At 36.9% G+C, this 19,508-nt stretch overlaps 1 protein-coding gene across 1 annotated transcript; it reads left to right on the top strand.

Annotated features, from left to right (window-relative positions):
• Window positions 1–13,200: 13,200 nt before the first annotated feature.
• LOC128051285 (olfactory receptor 7A17-like) lies at window positions 13,201–16,040 on the top strand. Its single transcript, XM_052643811.1, has 2 exons — window positions 13,201–13,223; window positions 15,080–16,040. The coding sequence occupies exon 2, from the start codon at window positions 15,111–15,113 to the stop codon at window positions 16,038–16,040; it is 930 nt and encodes a 309-aa protein (XP_052499771.1). The 5' UTR covers window positions 13,201–13,223; window positions 15,080–15,110.
• Window positions 16,041–19,508: the final 3,468 nt, after the last annotated feature.

Below are 19,508 nucleotides of genomic sequence, written 5' to 3'. Positions count from 1 at the left end.
TGGGTGTATAGAACAGTCTTTTGGACTCTGTGGGAGAGGGAGAGGGTGGGATGATTTGGGAGCATGGCACTGAAACATGTATAATATCATATATGAAACAAATTGCCAGTCCAATTTCGAAGCATGATACTGGTTGCTCGGGGCTGGTGCACTGGGAAGACCCAGAGGGATGGTATGGGGAGGGAGGAGGAAGGGGGGCTCTGGATGGGGGACTTATGTATACCTGTGGTGGATTCATGTTGATGTATGGCAAAACCAATACATTATTGTAAAGTAATTAACCTCCACTTAAAATAAATAAATTTATATTTTTAAAAAAAAGAACAAATAATTTCACAATCTGTACAGAAATAGGGAAAACCTTGAATAGCCAAAGCAATCTTGAGAAAGAAGAATGGAACTGGAGGAATCACCCTGCCTGACTTCAGCCTCTACTACAAAGCCACAGTCATCAAGACAGCATAGTACTGGCACAAAGACAGAAATATAGATCAGTGGAACAAAATAGAAAGCCCAGAGATAAACCCACGCACCTATGGACATCTTAATTTTGACAAAGAAGGCAAGAATATACAATAGAGAGAAGACAATCTCTTTACCAAGCGGTGCTGAGAAAACTGGTCAATCACTTGTAAAAGAATGAAACTAGAACACTTTCTAACATCATACACAAAAATAAACTCAGATAGATTAAAGATCTAAATGTAAGACCAGAAACCATAAAACTCCTAGAGGAGAACATAGGCAAAACACTCTCTGACATAAATTACCTCAGGATCCTCTATGACCCACCTCCCAGAGTAATGGAAATAAAAGTGAAAATTAACAAATAAGACCTATTAAACTTAAAAGTTTTTGTGCAATGAAGGAAACTATAAGCAAGGTGAAAAGACAGCCTTCAGAATGGGAGAAAATAATAGCAAAAGAAGCAATTGACAAAGGATTAATTTCAAAAATATACAGGCAGCTCCTGCAGCTCAATTCCAGAAATATAAGCAACCCAATCAAAAAATGGGCCAAAGAACTAAACCGACATTTCTCCAAAGAAGACATACAAATGGCTAACAAATACATGAAAAGACGCTCAACATCACTCATTATCAGAGAGAAATGAAATCAAAACCACAATGAGGTACCATCTCACACCAGTCAGAATGGTTGCGATCCAAAAGTCTACAAACAATAAATGCTGGAGAGGTTGCAGAGATAAAGGAACTCTCTTACACTGTTGGTGGGAATGCAAACTAGTACAGCCACTATGGAGAACAGTGTAGAGATTCCTTTAAAAGCTGGAAATAGACCTGCCATACGACCCAGCAATCCCATTGCTGGGCATACACACTGAGGAAATTAGAATTGAGACACGTGTACGCCAATGTTCATTACAGCACTGTTTAAAATAGCCAGGACATGGAAGCAATCTACATGTCCATCAACAGACGAATGGATAAGAAAGCTGTGGTACATATGCACAACGGAATATTACTCAGCTATTAAAAACAATGCATTTGAATCAGTTCTAATGAGGTGCATAAAACCAGAACCTATTATACAGAGTGAAGTAAGTCAGAAAGAAAAACACCAATACAGTATATTAATGCATATATATGGAATTTAGAAAGATGATAATGATGACCCTATATGCGAGGCAGCAAAAGAGACACAGATGTAAAGAAAAGACTGTTGGACTCTGTGGGAGAAGGCGAGGGTGGGATGATTTGAGAGAATAGCTTTGAAATATGTATATTATCATATGTGAAATAGATCACCAGTCCAGGTTCGATGCATGAGGCAAAGTGCTCAGGGCTGGTGCACTGGGATGACCCTGAGAGATGGGATGGGGAGGGAGGTGAGAGGGAGGGTCTGGATGGGGAACACATGTACACCCATGGCTGACTCATGTGAATGTATGGCAAAAACCACCACAATATTGTAAAGTACTCAGCCTCCAATTAAAATAAAAATAAATTAAATAAAAATCCCCTGTGCTAGGGAACTCTGCTCAATATTCTACAAAGTGAAGTGAAATCTCTTATTTATGTTTGACTTTTTGTGACCCAGTCCATGGAATTTTCCTGGCCAGAATACTGCAGTGGGTAGCCATGCCTTTCTCTGGAGGATCTTCCCAACCCAGGGATCAAACCCAGGTCTCCTGCACTGCAAGCAGATTCTTTACCAGCTTAGCCACCAGAGAAGCCCAAGAATACTGGAATGGGAAGCTTATCCCTTCTCCAGCAAATCTTCTGTCCCAGGAATCAAACCTGCATTGCAGGAGGATTCTTTACCAGCTGAGCTACAAGGGAGCCCATAACCTAAACAGGAAAAATTCTTGAAAAAAATAGATACATGAATATGTATAACTGGATTACTTTGCTGTAACTACTTTGCTGCTGAAATGAACACACACTTAATCAACTATGTTGTTGTTATTGTTTAGTCGATAAGTTGTGTCAGACTCTTTTGCGACCCCATAGACTGTAGCCCACCAGGCTCCTTTGTCCATAGGATTCTCCAGGCAAGAATACTGGAATGGGTTGCCATTTCCTTCTCCAGGAGATCTCAACTCAGGAATCAAACCTGCATCTTCTGCATTGCAGATGGGTCCTTTACCACTGGGTCACCTGGGAAGCCTGTTAATCAACTATACTCAATATGAAATAAAAGTTAAAACAATAAAATAAAAAAGTTTTCACCATTTCATCCTTAAAAATCAACCCTTTTCCTGCACTTCATTATTTTTCTCTTCTGAGTTGTGTGTTTATTATTATTCCCTTTGCTCATTTTTCTAAGAAGATAGTCAATCACTAAGGTGTCTTGACACCATGAAGACATCACTCCTCTCTCTTTTGGATGAATTATTTTGCTGCTTTGTTAGGTATTTTGGACATCAAGGGGATACAGCTGGGTTTGAAATGCTGCTAGAATCAAAGAAACTTTCCCCTCATAGCAATTTATCAGGGACTAAGCTTATTAGATCATCTTTATTGTTCATATTTATTCACTTACTATACCTATGAAAGACATACATGGCACAAAATGATCATATTAAAATTGAAGACCACGTTTACATGTCTATAGAAAGCTTAGCAACTAGAATCTGGGTACTATTTGTACATATATTAGGGCAGAGATAATCTGATGTTCACAATCTTGCCTTGCATCATTCCATTCCTAAATGGTGTGGTTGGAGGTGAAAAGACTCTTGACTCCCCCAAGGCCACAAGAGATCACAGTGCTGTGTTGCACAAGTGCACGTGTGTGTGTGTGTGTGTGCGCGTGTGTGTATTGTGGGACATGAGTGTCCTTAGAACAGGAGGACCTTAGCTCATAGACATCAAAATTTTCCCCTGGAAATATAGATGACAGAATGTTAATTGAACAGAAAAACAAAATGGGGATATATTTCTATGTTCAGTATTCTTGGAAACAAAATTAATGAAGTACAAGGAACAACATGTGGATTAGGGACTCCTCATGCCTTGAAGTTCAGGAGCAGAGGAAGGTCATGTCATTCCCTGACATCCTCTGGCCCCATCTCCCATCACCATCCCTCTTTCATATTCCCTTTGGGAAACTGGCTTCTTTTGGAGACCAAATACCTAAAACAAATGGCATCTTTGGGGTCTTTGCACTGACCATTCCACCTTTCAGGCAGGCCCTGTCTTCAGCTCCTCACCTCTCTTCCTTGAAGTCTCTGCAAAGGTTACCTTGTTTGCCAACCTTCCTAAATGCTCAGTAAAGAATACCACCTCAGCCACTTACTTCTCTGTTCCCCCTTTCTTTTTCTTCATTTCACCTGTCACCATGTGACATTTTATATGAGTTTGTATTTGCTAATATTATTTCTCCACTGAATTGTGGAGACTTCTGTCTCTCAGTACACTCTACTCCTTGCCTTGAACACCTCCATCTGTGTATACTGTCAGAATACCCTTGACAGGCTGATTGCTGAAGGGCTTTGACTGCCAAGACAAAACTGTGAAGAAATAGAAAGTCTGAACCAACAAATAAAGTGTAAGGCAAATGAATCAGTAACCATGAACTTCCCCAAAACAGCAGCAACAAAAAGCAGACAAAAGCAGGGATCTGATGATTTTAGTGTGAATCCTACCAAAATGTAATGAAATAACAATTTTTCTCAAACTCCACCAAATGATTTAAGAGGTGGGAATACTCCCAAATTCTTTTTCCTAGGACACTCTTAACTTGCTACCAAAACCAGAAAAGACCCTACAAGAAAAGAAAATGACAAATTGGTATTCCTAATTAACATAGATGCATAAACTATCAATAAGAGAGAAATATTCATCGTGATCAAGTGATATTTATTTCTAGAATATAAGGGTGGTTCCCTATGCGCAAAGAAATACACGATACACACACCACACTGATAGAACTAAAGATAAAGTAAATACAACTTCAACTTTGTACTCAACTTCCTTTTATGATACACAGTCTCAACGAATTTAGAATAAATGGATCATTCCTCAAAATAATGTGACAAGTCACAGTTATCATACTCAACAGTGACAGTTTCAAAGTTTTCTCTCTAAGATAAGGGACAAGACAAGGGTGTCAGTGTCATGATTGCAATTCAACATAGCACTAAAAGTTTTACCTAAATCAGTTAGACAAGAAAAAGAAACAAAAATCATCTAAAAAGGAAGAAAACTGTCTCTGTTTGAATATAAATCCCTAAAGACTTCACCAGAAGTTGTTAGAAACAATGGACAAAATAGTTAAGTTTTAGTATACCAAATCAACATATGTTAATATAAGATCAACATACAAAAATTTTGCTTTATACACTAACAGTAAGCCATCAAAACAGAAATTAAAACAACATTATAATAGCATCAAAATAACAAATGCCTAAGAGTAAATTTAACCAAGGAAGTGAAAGGCACACAAAACTATGAGATACTGATGAAAGAAATTGAACCAAGATACTAATAAATTGAAAGATTTTCTTTATTTGTGGATCCAAAGATTTAATATTTTTAGACTGTCCTTACTTCTCAAATCCATCTACAGTTTCTATGAAATTACTAACAATATTCTAAAGGCATTATCTGAAGAAACATATTTTAAAATCTTAAAACTTTTATGGAATCATAAAAGATCCCAAATAGCCAAAACAATCTTGAAAAAGAAGAAAGTTGGAGGCATCATACTTCCTGATTTCAAATTTCATTATAAAACTATAGTAATTAAACCTGTATACTACTAGCATAAAAATGGCCATAACTGAATAGAATTGAGAGCCTGAAAATAAATCCTTTTATATACCATCTACTATTATTTAACAGAGCCCAGAAAATTCAATTAAGAAAGAGCAGTGTCTTCAGAAAATGTGTTGGTAAAACTGGATAATAAATGGATCCCTATCCTGCACAAATAAAAATTTAACTTGAAATGGATTAAGAAATTAAACATAAAAACTAAAATTGTAAAATTCCTAGAATAAACTACAAGGAACACCTCCCTGAGATTGATATTGTCAATGATTTCTCTGGACATGACACCAAAAATTCAAGGAACAAAAATAAAAATTTTTAAATGGGGAAATACTAAACTAAAAATCTTCTTTGCAGTAAAATAGTCTACAAAATGAAGAGGCAACTGATTGTTGTTGTTGTTCAGTCGCTCAGTCTTGTCTGACTCTTTGCAACCCCATGGACTGCAGCACTCCAGGCTTCCCTGTCCTTCACCATCTCTCAGAGCTTGCTCAAACTCATGCCCACTGAATTGGTGATACTATCCAACCATCTCATCCTCTGTCATCCCCTTCTCCCCTTGCCTTCAATCTTTCCCAGCATCAGGGTCTTTTCTAATGAGTCAGCTCTTCTCGTCAGGTGGCCAAAGTGTTGGAGGAAACTGATGGAATGAAAGAAAATATTTTAATGTATGGCAAAACCAATACAATATTGTAAAGTAATTAACCTCCAATTAAAATAAATAAATTTATATTTAAAAAATAAAATATTTCAAGCCCTATATCTAAATATGTTCTAAATATATAAGGAACTCCTACAACTCAATAGTAAAACTCAAATAATCCAATTAGAAAATGAGCAAAGAACTGGATAGAAATTTATTCTTTTTAAAATTTTTTAAAAATGTTATTTTTTTATTTTACAATACTGTATTGGTTTTGCCATACATTGACATGAATCCACCACAAGTGTACATGAGTTCCCAACCCTGAACCCCACTCCCATCACCCTCCCCATATCATCTCTCTGGGTCATCCCAGTGCACCAGCCCCAAGCATCCTGTATCCTATTCTTTAAAAAAAGACAAACAGCCAACAAGTACACAAAAAGGTGTTCAATATGACTATCCATTAGGGAAGTCAACATCTAAATCACAAAGAAATATCGTCTTACATCATTTAGAGTCACTATTATGAAAAAGATGAGATAAATAATGTTGCTGAAGATGTGTGGAAAAGTGAACCTTTGTGCACTATTGATGAGGATGTAAATCGTCACAGCCACTATGTGAAATAGTATGAAGTTCCTGAAAAAATTAAAAGTAGAACTACCATCTGATCCTGGATCTTTGGAATTAACTGAAGTAGAGGACTAAGGCATTAGCTGAAGATAGATATACAATGAAGTGAAGATGCTTCTCCAGTTAAAATAAATTTATCTTTTAAAAAATAAAATAAAATGGGGCTTATTTGAATTTTTGTATTGATGAAAAAAATCCAGAGCAAAGAATGCTTGAAAATATTTTCTTGAAAAGAAATTTATGAGATTTACCTCTCATGGTATCATCTCAGAATGTGTATTCACATGAAATAAAATTATAGGTGAAAAGAGATGTGTTAACAAGTTTTACTTTGCAATTCACCTATGAAGCTGAATGTGTCTGCAGGTTTGTTAGACATATACTCTCTGTATCATAATTATCTGTAGGAGTCCTTTACTTTCGTATAGTGAGGTCTCAGTGTTTCTATTCCCTTTTCGTTTGTACTTATTCAAACAAATGGGAGATTTTTTTTTTCACCAGCCAGCTGTTTTCCATGTGTTCATTTATATACATATAAATTTACCAGGGAGAAAGTAAAAATGTATACATTGTGTGTGGTTAATTCTATCTAGTCATTCATAATGTGTTCCCCCTTTTTTACAGAAAGAATAGAGCTGTCACTTTGTTGTTATTCACTTGAGAATCTGTACTTCAAACAAAATACAAAGTGGAGGTTCTTCTGCACGCTTTGTTCTAATACATCACCCTTTATGCATATGTACAACTAGATTTCAAATCTCGCTTCTTCTTCTTTCTTTCCTTTGTAGTTTTATGAATAGATCTGTTTCTGAAACTTGTGTCACCTTTGTCCATCAGCTGCAAGGCATTCTCTTTTACACTTGATTGAAGATTAGCTTCCAAAGCATCTTTAAATCCATATATTTTTATATAAGATAAAGTTATAACTTTTAGATACTGTTATACCCTCTTTTAGAAGGCTCTTGTTACATTTGTTTATTCCCAAGGTTTTGGCAACATAATCGTAAATTAATTACTTATATCAAGGTCACTTAATGACAAACATTTTATATTTATATAAATTAGTTTAATATTTTTCTATCTATTTTGTTTCCTACAGTTATTTTAGAGCCACTGGAGATCAAACCAGTCAACTCTAAAGGAAATCAACCCTGAATATTCACTGGATAGACTCGTGCTGAAGCTCCAATATTGTGGCCACCTGATGTGAAGAACTGACTCACTGAAAAAGATCCTGATGTTGGGAAAGATTGAGGGCAGGAGGAGAAGGGGGTGACAGAAGATGAAATGGTTGGGTGGCATCATCGACTCAATGGACATGAGTTTGAGCAAGCTCCATGAGATAGTGAAGGGCAGGGAAGCCTGACATGCTGCAGTCCATGGGGTTGCAGAGAGTCAGACATGACTGAGCAGTTGAAAAACAATTCAGACATTGCCAATATCCCCAGAGGACAAATCAATTCTGGTTGATGACCAGTGCCCCAGACTTTGAGAGTTAGAAGCATCCTGATGGAATTCTCAATCAAGACTGCACTCCTTACTTGGTTTATATTGGACAGAATATTAAATCCCTCTAAGATACATTTCTACAATGGAAAATAGAGTTTATAAAAGTATTACTTCATAGATTGAAATTTCCTAAAAAAAAAAAATCAAAGAATCTCTTTGTTATGCTAAGCTAGGTTACGGTGCATAAAATCTAAGTGTACCTCCTCCTGTAACTACTAAGTATTTTATAATAAAGAACTAATGATATCTGTGAATTTGTGGCATAAGTTTGAAATTCTTAATTGTTTTTTTTAATATTATCATGAAGCCAATTAATTTGGTGCCCCAGTTTTTGTTTTGTTTTGTTTTTGAATTAAAGACACAATGTTACTCTCTTTTCTAAGGAGAAGAAGAATAATTGTCTTGAGATACTGACTTGACCCCACAAGTCAATGCTTTGAAGATCCAAAGTGTTAGTTAAAGCAAATTCCTCAGTATTAGACTTTTGAGAATATTCGAATTCAGTATTGTGGTGAAGTGCTAGAAGGTTTACAGCTCTTGAAGACAGGAGTGTTAATGCAGGAGGAGTAACAAGACCTGAATTACCTGGCTTATCTACATAGTCTCCTAGGAGCAGGAAATCAGCTGGAAAATTTCCTTTTTGTCAGAGCAGTGTCCCAGAGGGAAATCATGTTCTTAGAGTAACAAAAAGGAAACATTCTTAATGAGCAGATAAAGGGAGCAGCCGTCCCTGAGCATGTGCAACCTTAGTCTGCACAGAACACAGTTGTTTAGACTCTTAAATCTTCCTTGGAGAACAGGGCTTGCCCCCTTCCTGCTGCTTTGTCTGGATATAGAGCTTCAGTCTCCATCATCAATCATCCAGGGAGGAATTTATACTTCCACCCAGTGATCTTCTTCTCAGAGTTCCCATCAAGGTGAGCCTGAGATTACAGCAGATACTACAGGGAAAGATCAAAGAGAACAGGAGCCTAGAAAGTGACCTGAGGTCACCCAAGGGCCATTGCAGCCTAATTCTGAGCCCAAAGATCACTGTGGCTATTTGCTAGCTTGCTTAATAAATTAATGTATTTATTTATGATGCCAAAGAAGGAAACTTGATCTCAGCAAAGCAATTGTCATTTTTGATACTTAAATGATAGTAGAGTATAAGCCCAAGTATCTTTTTAATAAAGGGGAGTAGAACAGTAAAACATTGATCTGGCAAGATACACAGTGAAATGATGGCATTTCTTTTATTTTTAAAATGGAGCATAATTGACTTTGTTTCCACATTAATGAGAAAAAGCCAGACCAGGGAAAGTTTGCAAATACATACTTGCAGTAGCAGTAAATGAGACATACATTTCACAGCATCTTCCTTCATTCTGGGTATTCACATAGAAAAAAAATTAATATGTTAAAAATTATATGCAAATAAACATTACTTTATAATTATTTCATTTCCTATGAGGTAATATATTTTCATAGATTAGTTAACCACTTACATTCTCTATTGCAAATTGTCTGACTCATTTGTTTTTAACAAAGTGGGTCAGAGCATTTTTATTCCTCATTTTGATTGCTTTCTTTCAAAAGAGAAATTGCTATTTTTGTTACCAACTAGACGATGACACTTAGTTCTTTTATGTATGTGTAGACATACATGTAATGAATATATGATGATTTATAAATTGTGGAGTTGAGCTTATTAGCTTTATTGTTTCTCTTTATTGCTTTTTTTTTACTAAAATGGCTTTCATTCCAGTAATTTTCACTTGTGAATCTTTGTTTTAAATGAAAATGATAATGAAAAGTGAAAGTTCTCCTTAAGGATAATAAATCACTCTTTATACATATTTCTGACTATTTTTCACATTCCCTTATTCCTTACTGTTCTGTTTGGCATTTGGGGATTAGATGTATTTCTAAAACTCACATCCCCTTAGGCATTTGAAGACATTCAGCAAAAGAAAAGACCTTTTTTTTTTTTTTTACCATAAGACTAGAGACAACCTGTATCTCAATAAACATGTTTGGATTCATATATCTTTAGATAAGATGAAATTATAACACAGATACTACCTCCCACTTCAAAAGGTTTTGTTATATTATTTATACTATTTTTTATATTTATTATATCTGTTATATTTATTATATTATGTCCAAGTCTTTGATAATTTGGTCTTCAATTAGTGACCTATATTAATGTTATTAAATTATTACTATTTTATATTTTTATATGTTAGATGTAGATTTTCATTAAATTTTGTTATAAACAGTTGTTTTAAAACCACTATATTTAACCTAATTCATTCTTACTGAATTTTTTCATAAGTTGTGATTGTGTCATTGCGAAGTCATGTCTGACTCTTTGCAACCCCATGGATTGTAGCCTGCAGTACTCCTCTGTCCATAGGTTTCTCCAGGCAAGAATACTCGGTGGGATCCCTCAGCCAGGGGATCTTTCTGGCCCAGGGATTTAACCTGCATCTCCCTCCGTTCTCCTGAATGACAGGCAGATTCTTTACTGCTGAGCCATCAGGGTTATCACTTTCATTTGAAATTTGTTTCCATATCATGCACACATGCCTATTCATACCCTTTTCTAAAAATGCATGAATAGAATCCTATGCACATCATAGACACTTATTGTTTTTTTCATTCTTTCAGTGGCTGTTTCAGTGTCACAGTGGTGGCAGAAACCAACACGACACTGTAAAGCAATTATGCCTCAATTAAAAATAAATTTTAAAATATCCCTGGGTGGGAGGGAAAGGCAATTAGATCTCATGTCTGCTTCTACATTCAGTTATGCCACGTGTCATGTGCCTGTAGAACCCTCTGTTGTACCTTCATGATGGAACCAGAGTGAAAAGAATCTTAGTATTGCTATGAAAACAGTTTTGATGTCACAGAATTCCTTTGTAAAGTTCTCAGAGACTCTTTGAGAACCATTGTTTTATGTCATCAGTTAATAAGTATAACCACAAACTATATAAAATTCTTTCATTGTTTTTAAAAAACTGGCATGATGGGACTCTGCTGCTCATAATTTTAAAGGTCTTTCATATTCTTTGTTATTCCACTGCTATTATAACAAGGCTATAAAAATATTGTGGGATTGTGAAGTTCAAACTGTAGTGCTAACCAGGAGTGATTTTTCTCCCAGGAGACATTGAGCAATGTGTGGGGATAAGTCTGTCTGTCACACAGAAAATTAGTGGACAGAAACCAGGGAAGCTCTAGACATCCTACAAGGCACAGGCAGACTCCACCACAGAGACCAACCTGTCCTAGAAACTCAATAGTGCTGAGATTGAGAAACCTCCTGTTAAAGAATTTCTGTACTATTAATAGCTATACTTTTTCTTCAGCCTGCTTCCCCAAACTTGAAACATTTTACATTTGTTAGAAGCATTAGTGAACTCCTTTGCTACCTGTTTAAAAGTCCCAATCCCAATCAATGTGACAGCTCTTTAATATTTTTTGTGAAAGAGGTATTAATTGTTTTCTAAACTATTCCTGACTTTGATCAAAGACTCATATATTTGATCACCATTTTGACTTGCCCATATTATTTTATGCCCATATATCATATGCCTATTATTCTACCATTGTCAACTTTTCAGATGTTTTTTTTTTTAATACTGTTTCTCAACTGACTTTTGGAGGGTGCTTTGGCTATTAAAATATTTTACATTGTATTTAGTTAAATGTATCTTATCTTCTTACGTCTGAGTTTCTTTCCTTAGTTAAGATAGTTGGCCCTCTTGCTATATTTAAAATGGATAACCAACAAGGGCCTACTGTATAGCCCAGGGAACTCTGCTCAACATTATGTGGCAGCCTCCATGGGAGTGACATTTGGGAGAGAATGCATACCTGTGTACATATGCCTGAGTTCCTTTGCTGTCCACCTGAAACTATCACAACATTTTAATAGGCTATACACTAATATAAAATACGAAGTTCAAAAGGAAAAAAATAAGATAGTTGGCCTTGCTATAGATTTTATGTGTGGTTTTCTAAATGTTCACCTGAAGGTATTGCTTACTGTTACAGTAAATATATAATCCCTCTGATTCATTGCAGTAGGACCAAGGCTGGGAATCAACTTAATTTTCTTCCAATTAGATATCTATTCTGCCATATTTCATTCAACAATCCAACCTTTCCAAACCTATTGAAATACGACCTTGATATACTAAATACACTTACATACTGAGACCCAGTTTATTGATTCATTCAACAAATAATAATTAAGCACTTGCTAAGTGCCAAAATTTCTAAGAACTTTATATATCATATTATTTTATGTCTATGTGTTTTTCAACTTAATTATCAGTCCATGTTGAAGTCATCAAATTATGTTATATCTCATTTCAGTTAGCTTTTGATGAATCTTTCAATTATGTTAAATATAGTTCCTTTGAAACTGCTGTGTATAACCTGGTTCATCCTCTCTGTCATTCTTTTTACTTTATATAACTTCACATTTATTTAAATTTGTAGGTGCACATATTTTTGCATGGCTTCCCCAGTGGCTCAGTGGTAAAGAATCTGTCTGCAGTGCAGGAGACATGAGAGACACGGGTTCGATCCCTGGGTCAGGAGATCCCCTGGAGAAGGAAATGGCAATCCACCTCAGTAAACTTGCCAGAAAAATCCCATGGACAGAAAAGCCCAGTGGGCTTCAGTCTATAGGGTCGCAAAGAGTCAGACTGATCAACTGAACACAGCACATATATTTGCGTACATTTGAAAATATGAAAGTGAACAAAACCGGTGAAATCCTGCTTGCTTAGATCTTTCATTATAATGAGAAGTCAGAGTACAATGGAATAAATGTATCTGTCACAGTGTGCTCAGGCCTAAATCGTACAAAGTTATTCAGTCATTAAAAGGATGGGATTGTCATGGTATGTAGAGAATTTTACAGGCTGTTGTCTGGGAGGTCTTTGTGTGTCTTTGCAGGTTGGATAAAGACATATGAAAGTATGCCCACTGGACTTATCAGAATGATATCAAAACCCACAGTAGAAGACAAAGGAAAGATACCACATAACAAATCTGAGAAAGGGACTTCCCTAATCTTCTAATCAGTCACATAGAAACTGACTGGTCAAATACAGGACAGTCACAGGAAAAACAAGTCTCCTTCTGTTTGATATTAATGACAGTCAAAGCGTATTTTATTTTGTTTATTTCCTTTTGTGAATTATTGTTTTATTTTCTCTGATCAGTTTTCACTAGGGGCATTCAATCTTTGTTTTTTGTTTTGTTTTTGTTTTATTTTTTAAATTTATTTAAGGGCATTCAATCTTTAAAGTGTTTCACATCATAAATTTATTACAACTTTTATATTTTAAGCAATTTTATTATTATTATTTTTGCTTGGCATTAAATGGGGTTAATTAGGCTGCCGAAAAACCAAAGAAGGTTTATCTGCTTCTAAGTCTCTCAGGGACCACCTGAGTTTATTAGATATTTTCTTTCTCGAGTCCATTTCAGTCTTCTCTCCGTATGTGTATGGACAGATTGTTTATGTTTATTTAATACAAAGCAGAAAAATGGACATACCAATATGGAGCCCAAGTCTATTTGTCCATGGGAGACTTAAGAATTTCTGGGTACCATTTCTAAATTATCTAGAGAAAGGATATTTGATCTGGACAGCTAGAGTTGTATCTACTCAGAGCCTAAACAGTGAAACAGTGTGAGAGGGAGTGAACGAACATGGAAATAACTTTGATTAGGAGGCCTGGGAATGTTGTGTGAGTGTGTGTGTGTGTGTGTGTGTGTGCATGCTTTGTGAGCCAAGAGCAGTTCTCAGAGTAGGGGTACCGGGAATGATGTATTCCAAAGTAACTCATAATACAGGGACCATAACTCATTCAATAAAGTGCTAAGGAAGGGATCAATTTTAATTCACTGGATGCCTTTACAATGAGATTAATAAAGTCCAAGATTTACATACATAGTGTGGACAATGGTCTCCCTGTATCTCAAAGCCTGAGCAGCAGCAGGCAGATTTCCTCTCTCCTCAACAGCCTCTAACATCATCTCTCATCACTCTATGGCTTATTCATTTCCCACCACACACTGGCTCATTCTGGGCCTTGAGTTTTTGAAGCACACTTCTTCCCCAGGGTCTTTGCACTGGCTGTTCCTTCTGCCAGGCACATATTCCTCAGGTAACCTTGTCTCTCTCTCCCTCTCCCTCTCTCTCTCTCTCTCTCTCTCTCTCTCCCTCCCTCCCTCTCTCTCTCTCTTTCTCTCTCATTCTTCTGTACAGTGTCTGTTAAAGTGTTACCTTATTCGCATGTCTTGGTTGAAGTCCCAATAAAAATAACACATTCTACCCACTCTTTCCTTTATATATGCTTTCCTTTTCTTCATTGCATCTGTTCTATTAGACATGTTACATTATTATTTTTGATTGATTATATTTTCTCACTTCCATAAGTCTTTAGATTGTAAAGACTTATTTTTAATCATCCCTATGCTCTGGCTATGCCTGGAACATGGTCTGTAGTCAATATCTGTTCCTCAAATGCATGAAAGATATTCTCAAAACCAGTAGTATACATTATGCTTGAATATCAGGCTGACAGTGGGAAAGGAATTTCTATAAAAATGGAATGAGGATGCCCTTAATGGGGACCAGGTGCTGCTGCTGCTGCTAAGTCACATCAGTCGTGTCCAACTCTGTGCAACCCCAGAGACAGCAGCCCAGCAGGCTCCCCCATCCCTGGGATTCTCCAGGCAAGAACACTGGAGTGGGTTGCCATTTCCTTCTCCAATGCATGAAAGTGAAAAGTGAAAGTGAAGTCGCTCAGTCGTGTCTGACTCTTAGCGACCCCCATGGACTGCAGCCTACTAGGCTCCTCCATCCATGGGATTTTCCAGGCAAGAGTACTGGAGTGGGGTGCCATTGCCTTCTCTGTAATGGGGACCAGGCAAGCCACCAAATACAGAAATTAATGTATTGGCTCTATAATATAAACATAACATTAATTCTAGGTTCTTAAGTCAGTTATTATATTAAGTTGCTTATGTGAAAATTAATTTTTTTAATTTTTTCTGGTAGTCACCTCCAGCACATGGAACCACGGAACAATACACGAATTTCAGAATTTTTTCTTCTGGGATTCTCAGATGCACCAGCACTGCAGCCTCTCATATTTGGGCTTTTCCTCTCCATGTACCTGATCTCTGTATTTGGGAACCTGCTCATCATCCTGGCTGTCAACTCAGACCCCCACCTCCACACCCCCATGTACTTCTTCCTCTCCAACCTGTCCTTTGTAGACATCTGTTTCACCTCCACCACCATCCCAAAGATGCTGTGGAACATCCAGACACAGAGCAAAGTTATAACTTATGAAGGCTGCATCACACAGATGTATTTTTTTGTACTCTTTGCAGTGTTGGACGACTTACTCCTGACAGTGATGGCCTATGACCGCTTCGTAGCCATCTGTCACCCCCTGCACTATGTGGTCAACATGAATCCCCGGCTCTGTGGAGTGCTGGTGCTGGTGTCCTGGGTCACGGGTGTCCTGAACTCTTTGCTACAAAGTTTAATAGTTTTGAATCTGTCCTTCTGTGAAGATTTAGAAATCCCCCAATTTTTCTGTGAACTCAATCAGGTCATCCAACTTGCGTGTTCTGACACCTTTCTTAACAACATGATGATATATTTTACATCACTACTTCTGGCCATTGGTCCTCTGGCTGGAATCCTTTACTCTTACTCTAAGATAATTTCCTCCATATATAGAATAGCATCAGCTCAGGAGAAGTATAAAGCATTTTCTAACTGTGCATCTCACCTCTTGGTTGTTTCCCTATTTTACTCTACGAGCCTAGGAGTGTATCTTGGCTCTGCCGGTACCCACAGCTCCCACTCTAGTGCAACAGCCTCGGTGATGTACACTGTGGTCACACCCATGCTGAACCCTTTCATCTACAGTCTGCGGAATAAAGACATAAAGAGAGCTCTGAAAGCGTTTATGGGACAGCAGCTCTAACCAGGATGGCTTTCCTGCATCTCAAGAAGTGCTCTTGATTGCAGGACAAAGAGCAACTGAGCCAGCAACTGCTTTTCCTCGATCACATTGTGGAAGTAAACCTTGTTCCTTCTATTGATTTCCATGAGTGTCCATTTCTTTGTCTCCACCTCTTTATACAATTTGAGTAACTCACTTTGTAATTCACTTCCTGAATCTGATAAAGTTTTCCCATTTATCCTTTGTCCCACAACACAAATTTTTTCCCAAGTTTTGATCTGAAATATTTGGATATTTTCATTTTGTTCATAGAACAACAAGGATTTCTTAAGAATAATTTCTTCTCAAATAATATATACTATCCCAAGTAATTTCCATCTTATTTTCCTGAAAGGATAGTCATGTTACATAAAAGAAAAAAGTAAATTGTTTACTTACAATTAAGGGTTAATTTATCTCCCTCATAAAAGAAGAACATGAACAATGTCTCAGGGTTCATTCTATGTCTCTGTTCCTGCATCTATAATGTATAGTTTCCCAAGGTATGTCAGCTCCAAGAGTCTCATTGTCTTGTGCAAATTCCAGATAGAAAGGGAAAAGGCTGTTACAGAGCATTTCAATATTCCCACCCAATAACTTAACGTATTATCCATGACTGTCCATGATTGAAAAGGATATGGAAAATATGGTATCTTTGCTGGGCATCTGACCACTTCCAGATATAATCAGGCTCTGTCAAGAGGGAAGAGGGGAATGGAAAATTTACATAACCAATCTATAAAGAGCAATCACAAGATTGACAGTATCCAGAACATTAAAACAAACAATTGCTTGATAGAAGCAGGAAGATCTTGTCCAAAAGGACATTGATCTTCCTAATTCTTATAAAACAGTCACATTATGTGATGAAGAAAGCACTGTCTCCAGCCAATTCCTTCAAGGAACTTAAAAACATTTTAAGGTTTTTGAAGTATTTCTTATCATAGGCTAGAGACATGACACATGATAATCCACACACTGTGGTAAAACTGAAGCAGTGATGTTGTACAATGGCTTGGGTATTGAGGTATTTGGGGAAAAATTCAGCAGCCAACCTTGACGAGAGTGAAAGGGCAAATCCCATCTGAGTGACAAGAGCTTTCAGAATCCTGAATAAACACCTAGTGTGTTGCCTTAGAGAACAATTTCCTTTATTAACATTAATTTAGTGGCTCCAATTAACACATATGCATCTGATTCAGGGCTTTTCTGGTCACTCAGACAGTAAAGAATCCGCCTGCAGTGTGGGAGGCCAGGGTTTGATCTCTGGGTTGGGAAGATCCCCTGGAGAAGAACATGGCAACCCACTCCAGTATCCTTGCCTGAAGAATCCCCATGGACAGAGGAGGCTGGTGGGCTACAGTTGATGGGGTCACAAAGAGTCAGACACAACTTAGCAACTAGTATATCTGATTCGATCCTAAAATATGATGTGGTCAAAGTACTGCACTCAATATGCCAGCAAATTTGGAAAACTCAACAGTGCCCACAGGATTGGAAAAGGTCAGTTTGCATTGCAATTCCGAAGAAGGGCAATGCCAAAGAATGTTCAAACTGCTGCTGCTAAGTCGCTTCAGTCGTGTCCAACTCTGCGACCCCAGAGACGGCAGCCCACCAGGCTCCCCTGTCCCTGGGATCCTCCAGGCAAGAATACTGGAGTGGGTTGCCATTTCCTTCTCCAATGCATGAAAGTGAAAAGTGAAAGTGAAGTCGCTCAGTCGTGTCTGACTCCTAGCGACCCCATGGACTGCAGCCTACCAGGTTCCTCTGTCCATGGGATTTTCCAGGCAAGAGTACTGGAGTGGGTTGCCATTGCCTTCTCCAATGTTCAAACTATGGCACAGTTAAACTCATTTCACATGTTAGCAAGGTAACTCTCAAAATCCTTCAAGCTAGGCTTCAACAGTACCTGAACCAAGAACTTCCAGATGTACAAGCTGGATTTAGAAAAGGCAGAGGAACCAAAGATGAAATTGCCAACATCTGTTGGATCACAGAAAAATCAAAGAAATTCCAGAAAAAACATCTACTTCTGCTTCATTGACTATGCTAAAGCCTTTGACAGTGTTGATCACAAAGCATTATGTAGAGGGTATATCTACCAAAAACAAACTTTAACTTGTTTATCTGGTAATGTCTTAATTTCTCCTTCTTTCAAAAATAATTTGAGTTGAAAGTCACATGACATAAAATTAACCACTTTAAGACAAACAGTTCAGTATCATTTAGAGCATTCAGAGTGCTGTACAACTACCACCTCAATCTAGTTCTAAAACATTTTCATCATTTCAACATAAAATCATTTATACATTATAAGAACAGTTGCTCCCCATTACTTCCTCTTCTAGTCCCTGAAAAAGTGTTCCATGTATGGCTCTATGTATCTATATATTATATGTAGTTTATATACAAGGAATCATACAATACACAGTCTTTGTGTTGAATATCCCTCACTTTCATAATATTTTGCCTTTTCATGCAAGTTGTATCCTGGCTTAATTTGTTAATAGATAATATTTTTCATTTTTGAAGGATAGTTTTGCTGGTTATAGTTTTGCTGGTTATAGTTTTGCTGGTTATAGTTTTGCTGGTTAAGAGCTTTTCCCCCAGAACTTTAAATATGACATGCCATTACCTTCTAAGTCTCACACTTCCCGTTAGAAATCAACTGTTAATCTTACTAATATACTTCTTATGTGAGAAGTCACTTCTCTTTTGCTAGTTTCAAGGTCCTCTCTGTCTGTCTCTTTGTCAGTTTGATTACAGTGTGTCTCAGGATAGATCTCTTTAAGTTTATCCTGTTTGGAATATTTTGAGCTTCCTGAACACATAGATTCCTGTATTTCATCAACTTTGGGAACTTTTCAGTCATTATTTATTTATTTTTTTTTTAGTCATTATTTTTTTTAAACATTTGTTCTGCCACTTTCTCTCAACTACTCTTCTGGGACTCCCTTTATACATAAATTGTCGCATCCTCCTGGTTTCTTTTAATTCTTTGTACATGGCTCTCTTTAGCTCTCAGAGTATATTTAAGACAGTTTATATTAAGTCTTTTTCTGACAAGCCCAGAGTCTCAAATTCAGATTCTACTATTTGATTTGTTCTTGTGAAAGAGTCATACTTTCTCATTTCTATGCATGCATCATATTTATCCTCCTTATTATTGAAAACTAAATATTGTGAATATTAAATTGTCACAATTTCAGAAATCAGATATGTACCTCCTTCTTGAGAAATACATCGCTGTGGTATTGTAGACTGTATTTGTTTGTTTGCTTAATGATTTTTATAAACTAAATTTTATATACTATATTTTTTGCTATATGGAATCACTAAAGTCTCTGTTCTGTTATCTTAATGATCAGCTAATGATAGCTTTCCTAAACTCTGGATCAAAATAAACTTTCTCAAACTTTATTGCTTGGCTGTGTGTGTGTGTGTGTGTGT

This window comes from Budorcas taxicolor, chromosome 7 (assembly GCF_023091745.1).
Source record: "Budorcas taxicolor isolate Tak-1 chromosome 7, Takin1.1, whole genome shotgun sequence".
NCBI lineage: Eukaryota > Metazoa > Chordata > Mammalia > Artiodactyla > Bovidae > Budorcas > Budorcas taxicolor.
Note: the sequence above shows the minus strand (reverse complement) of the source record. Positions and strands in the feature narration are given on the sequence as shown.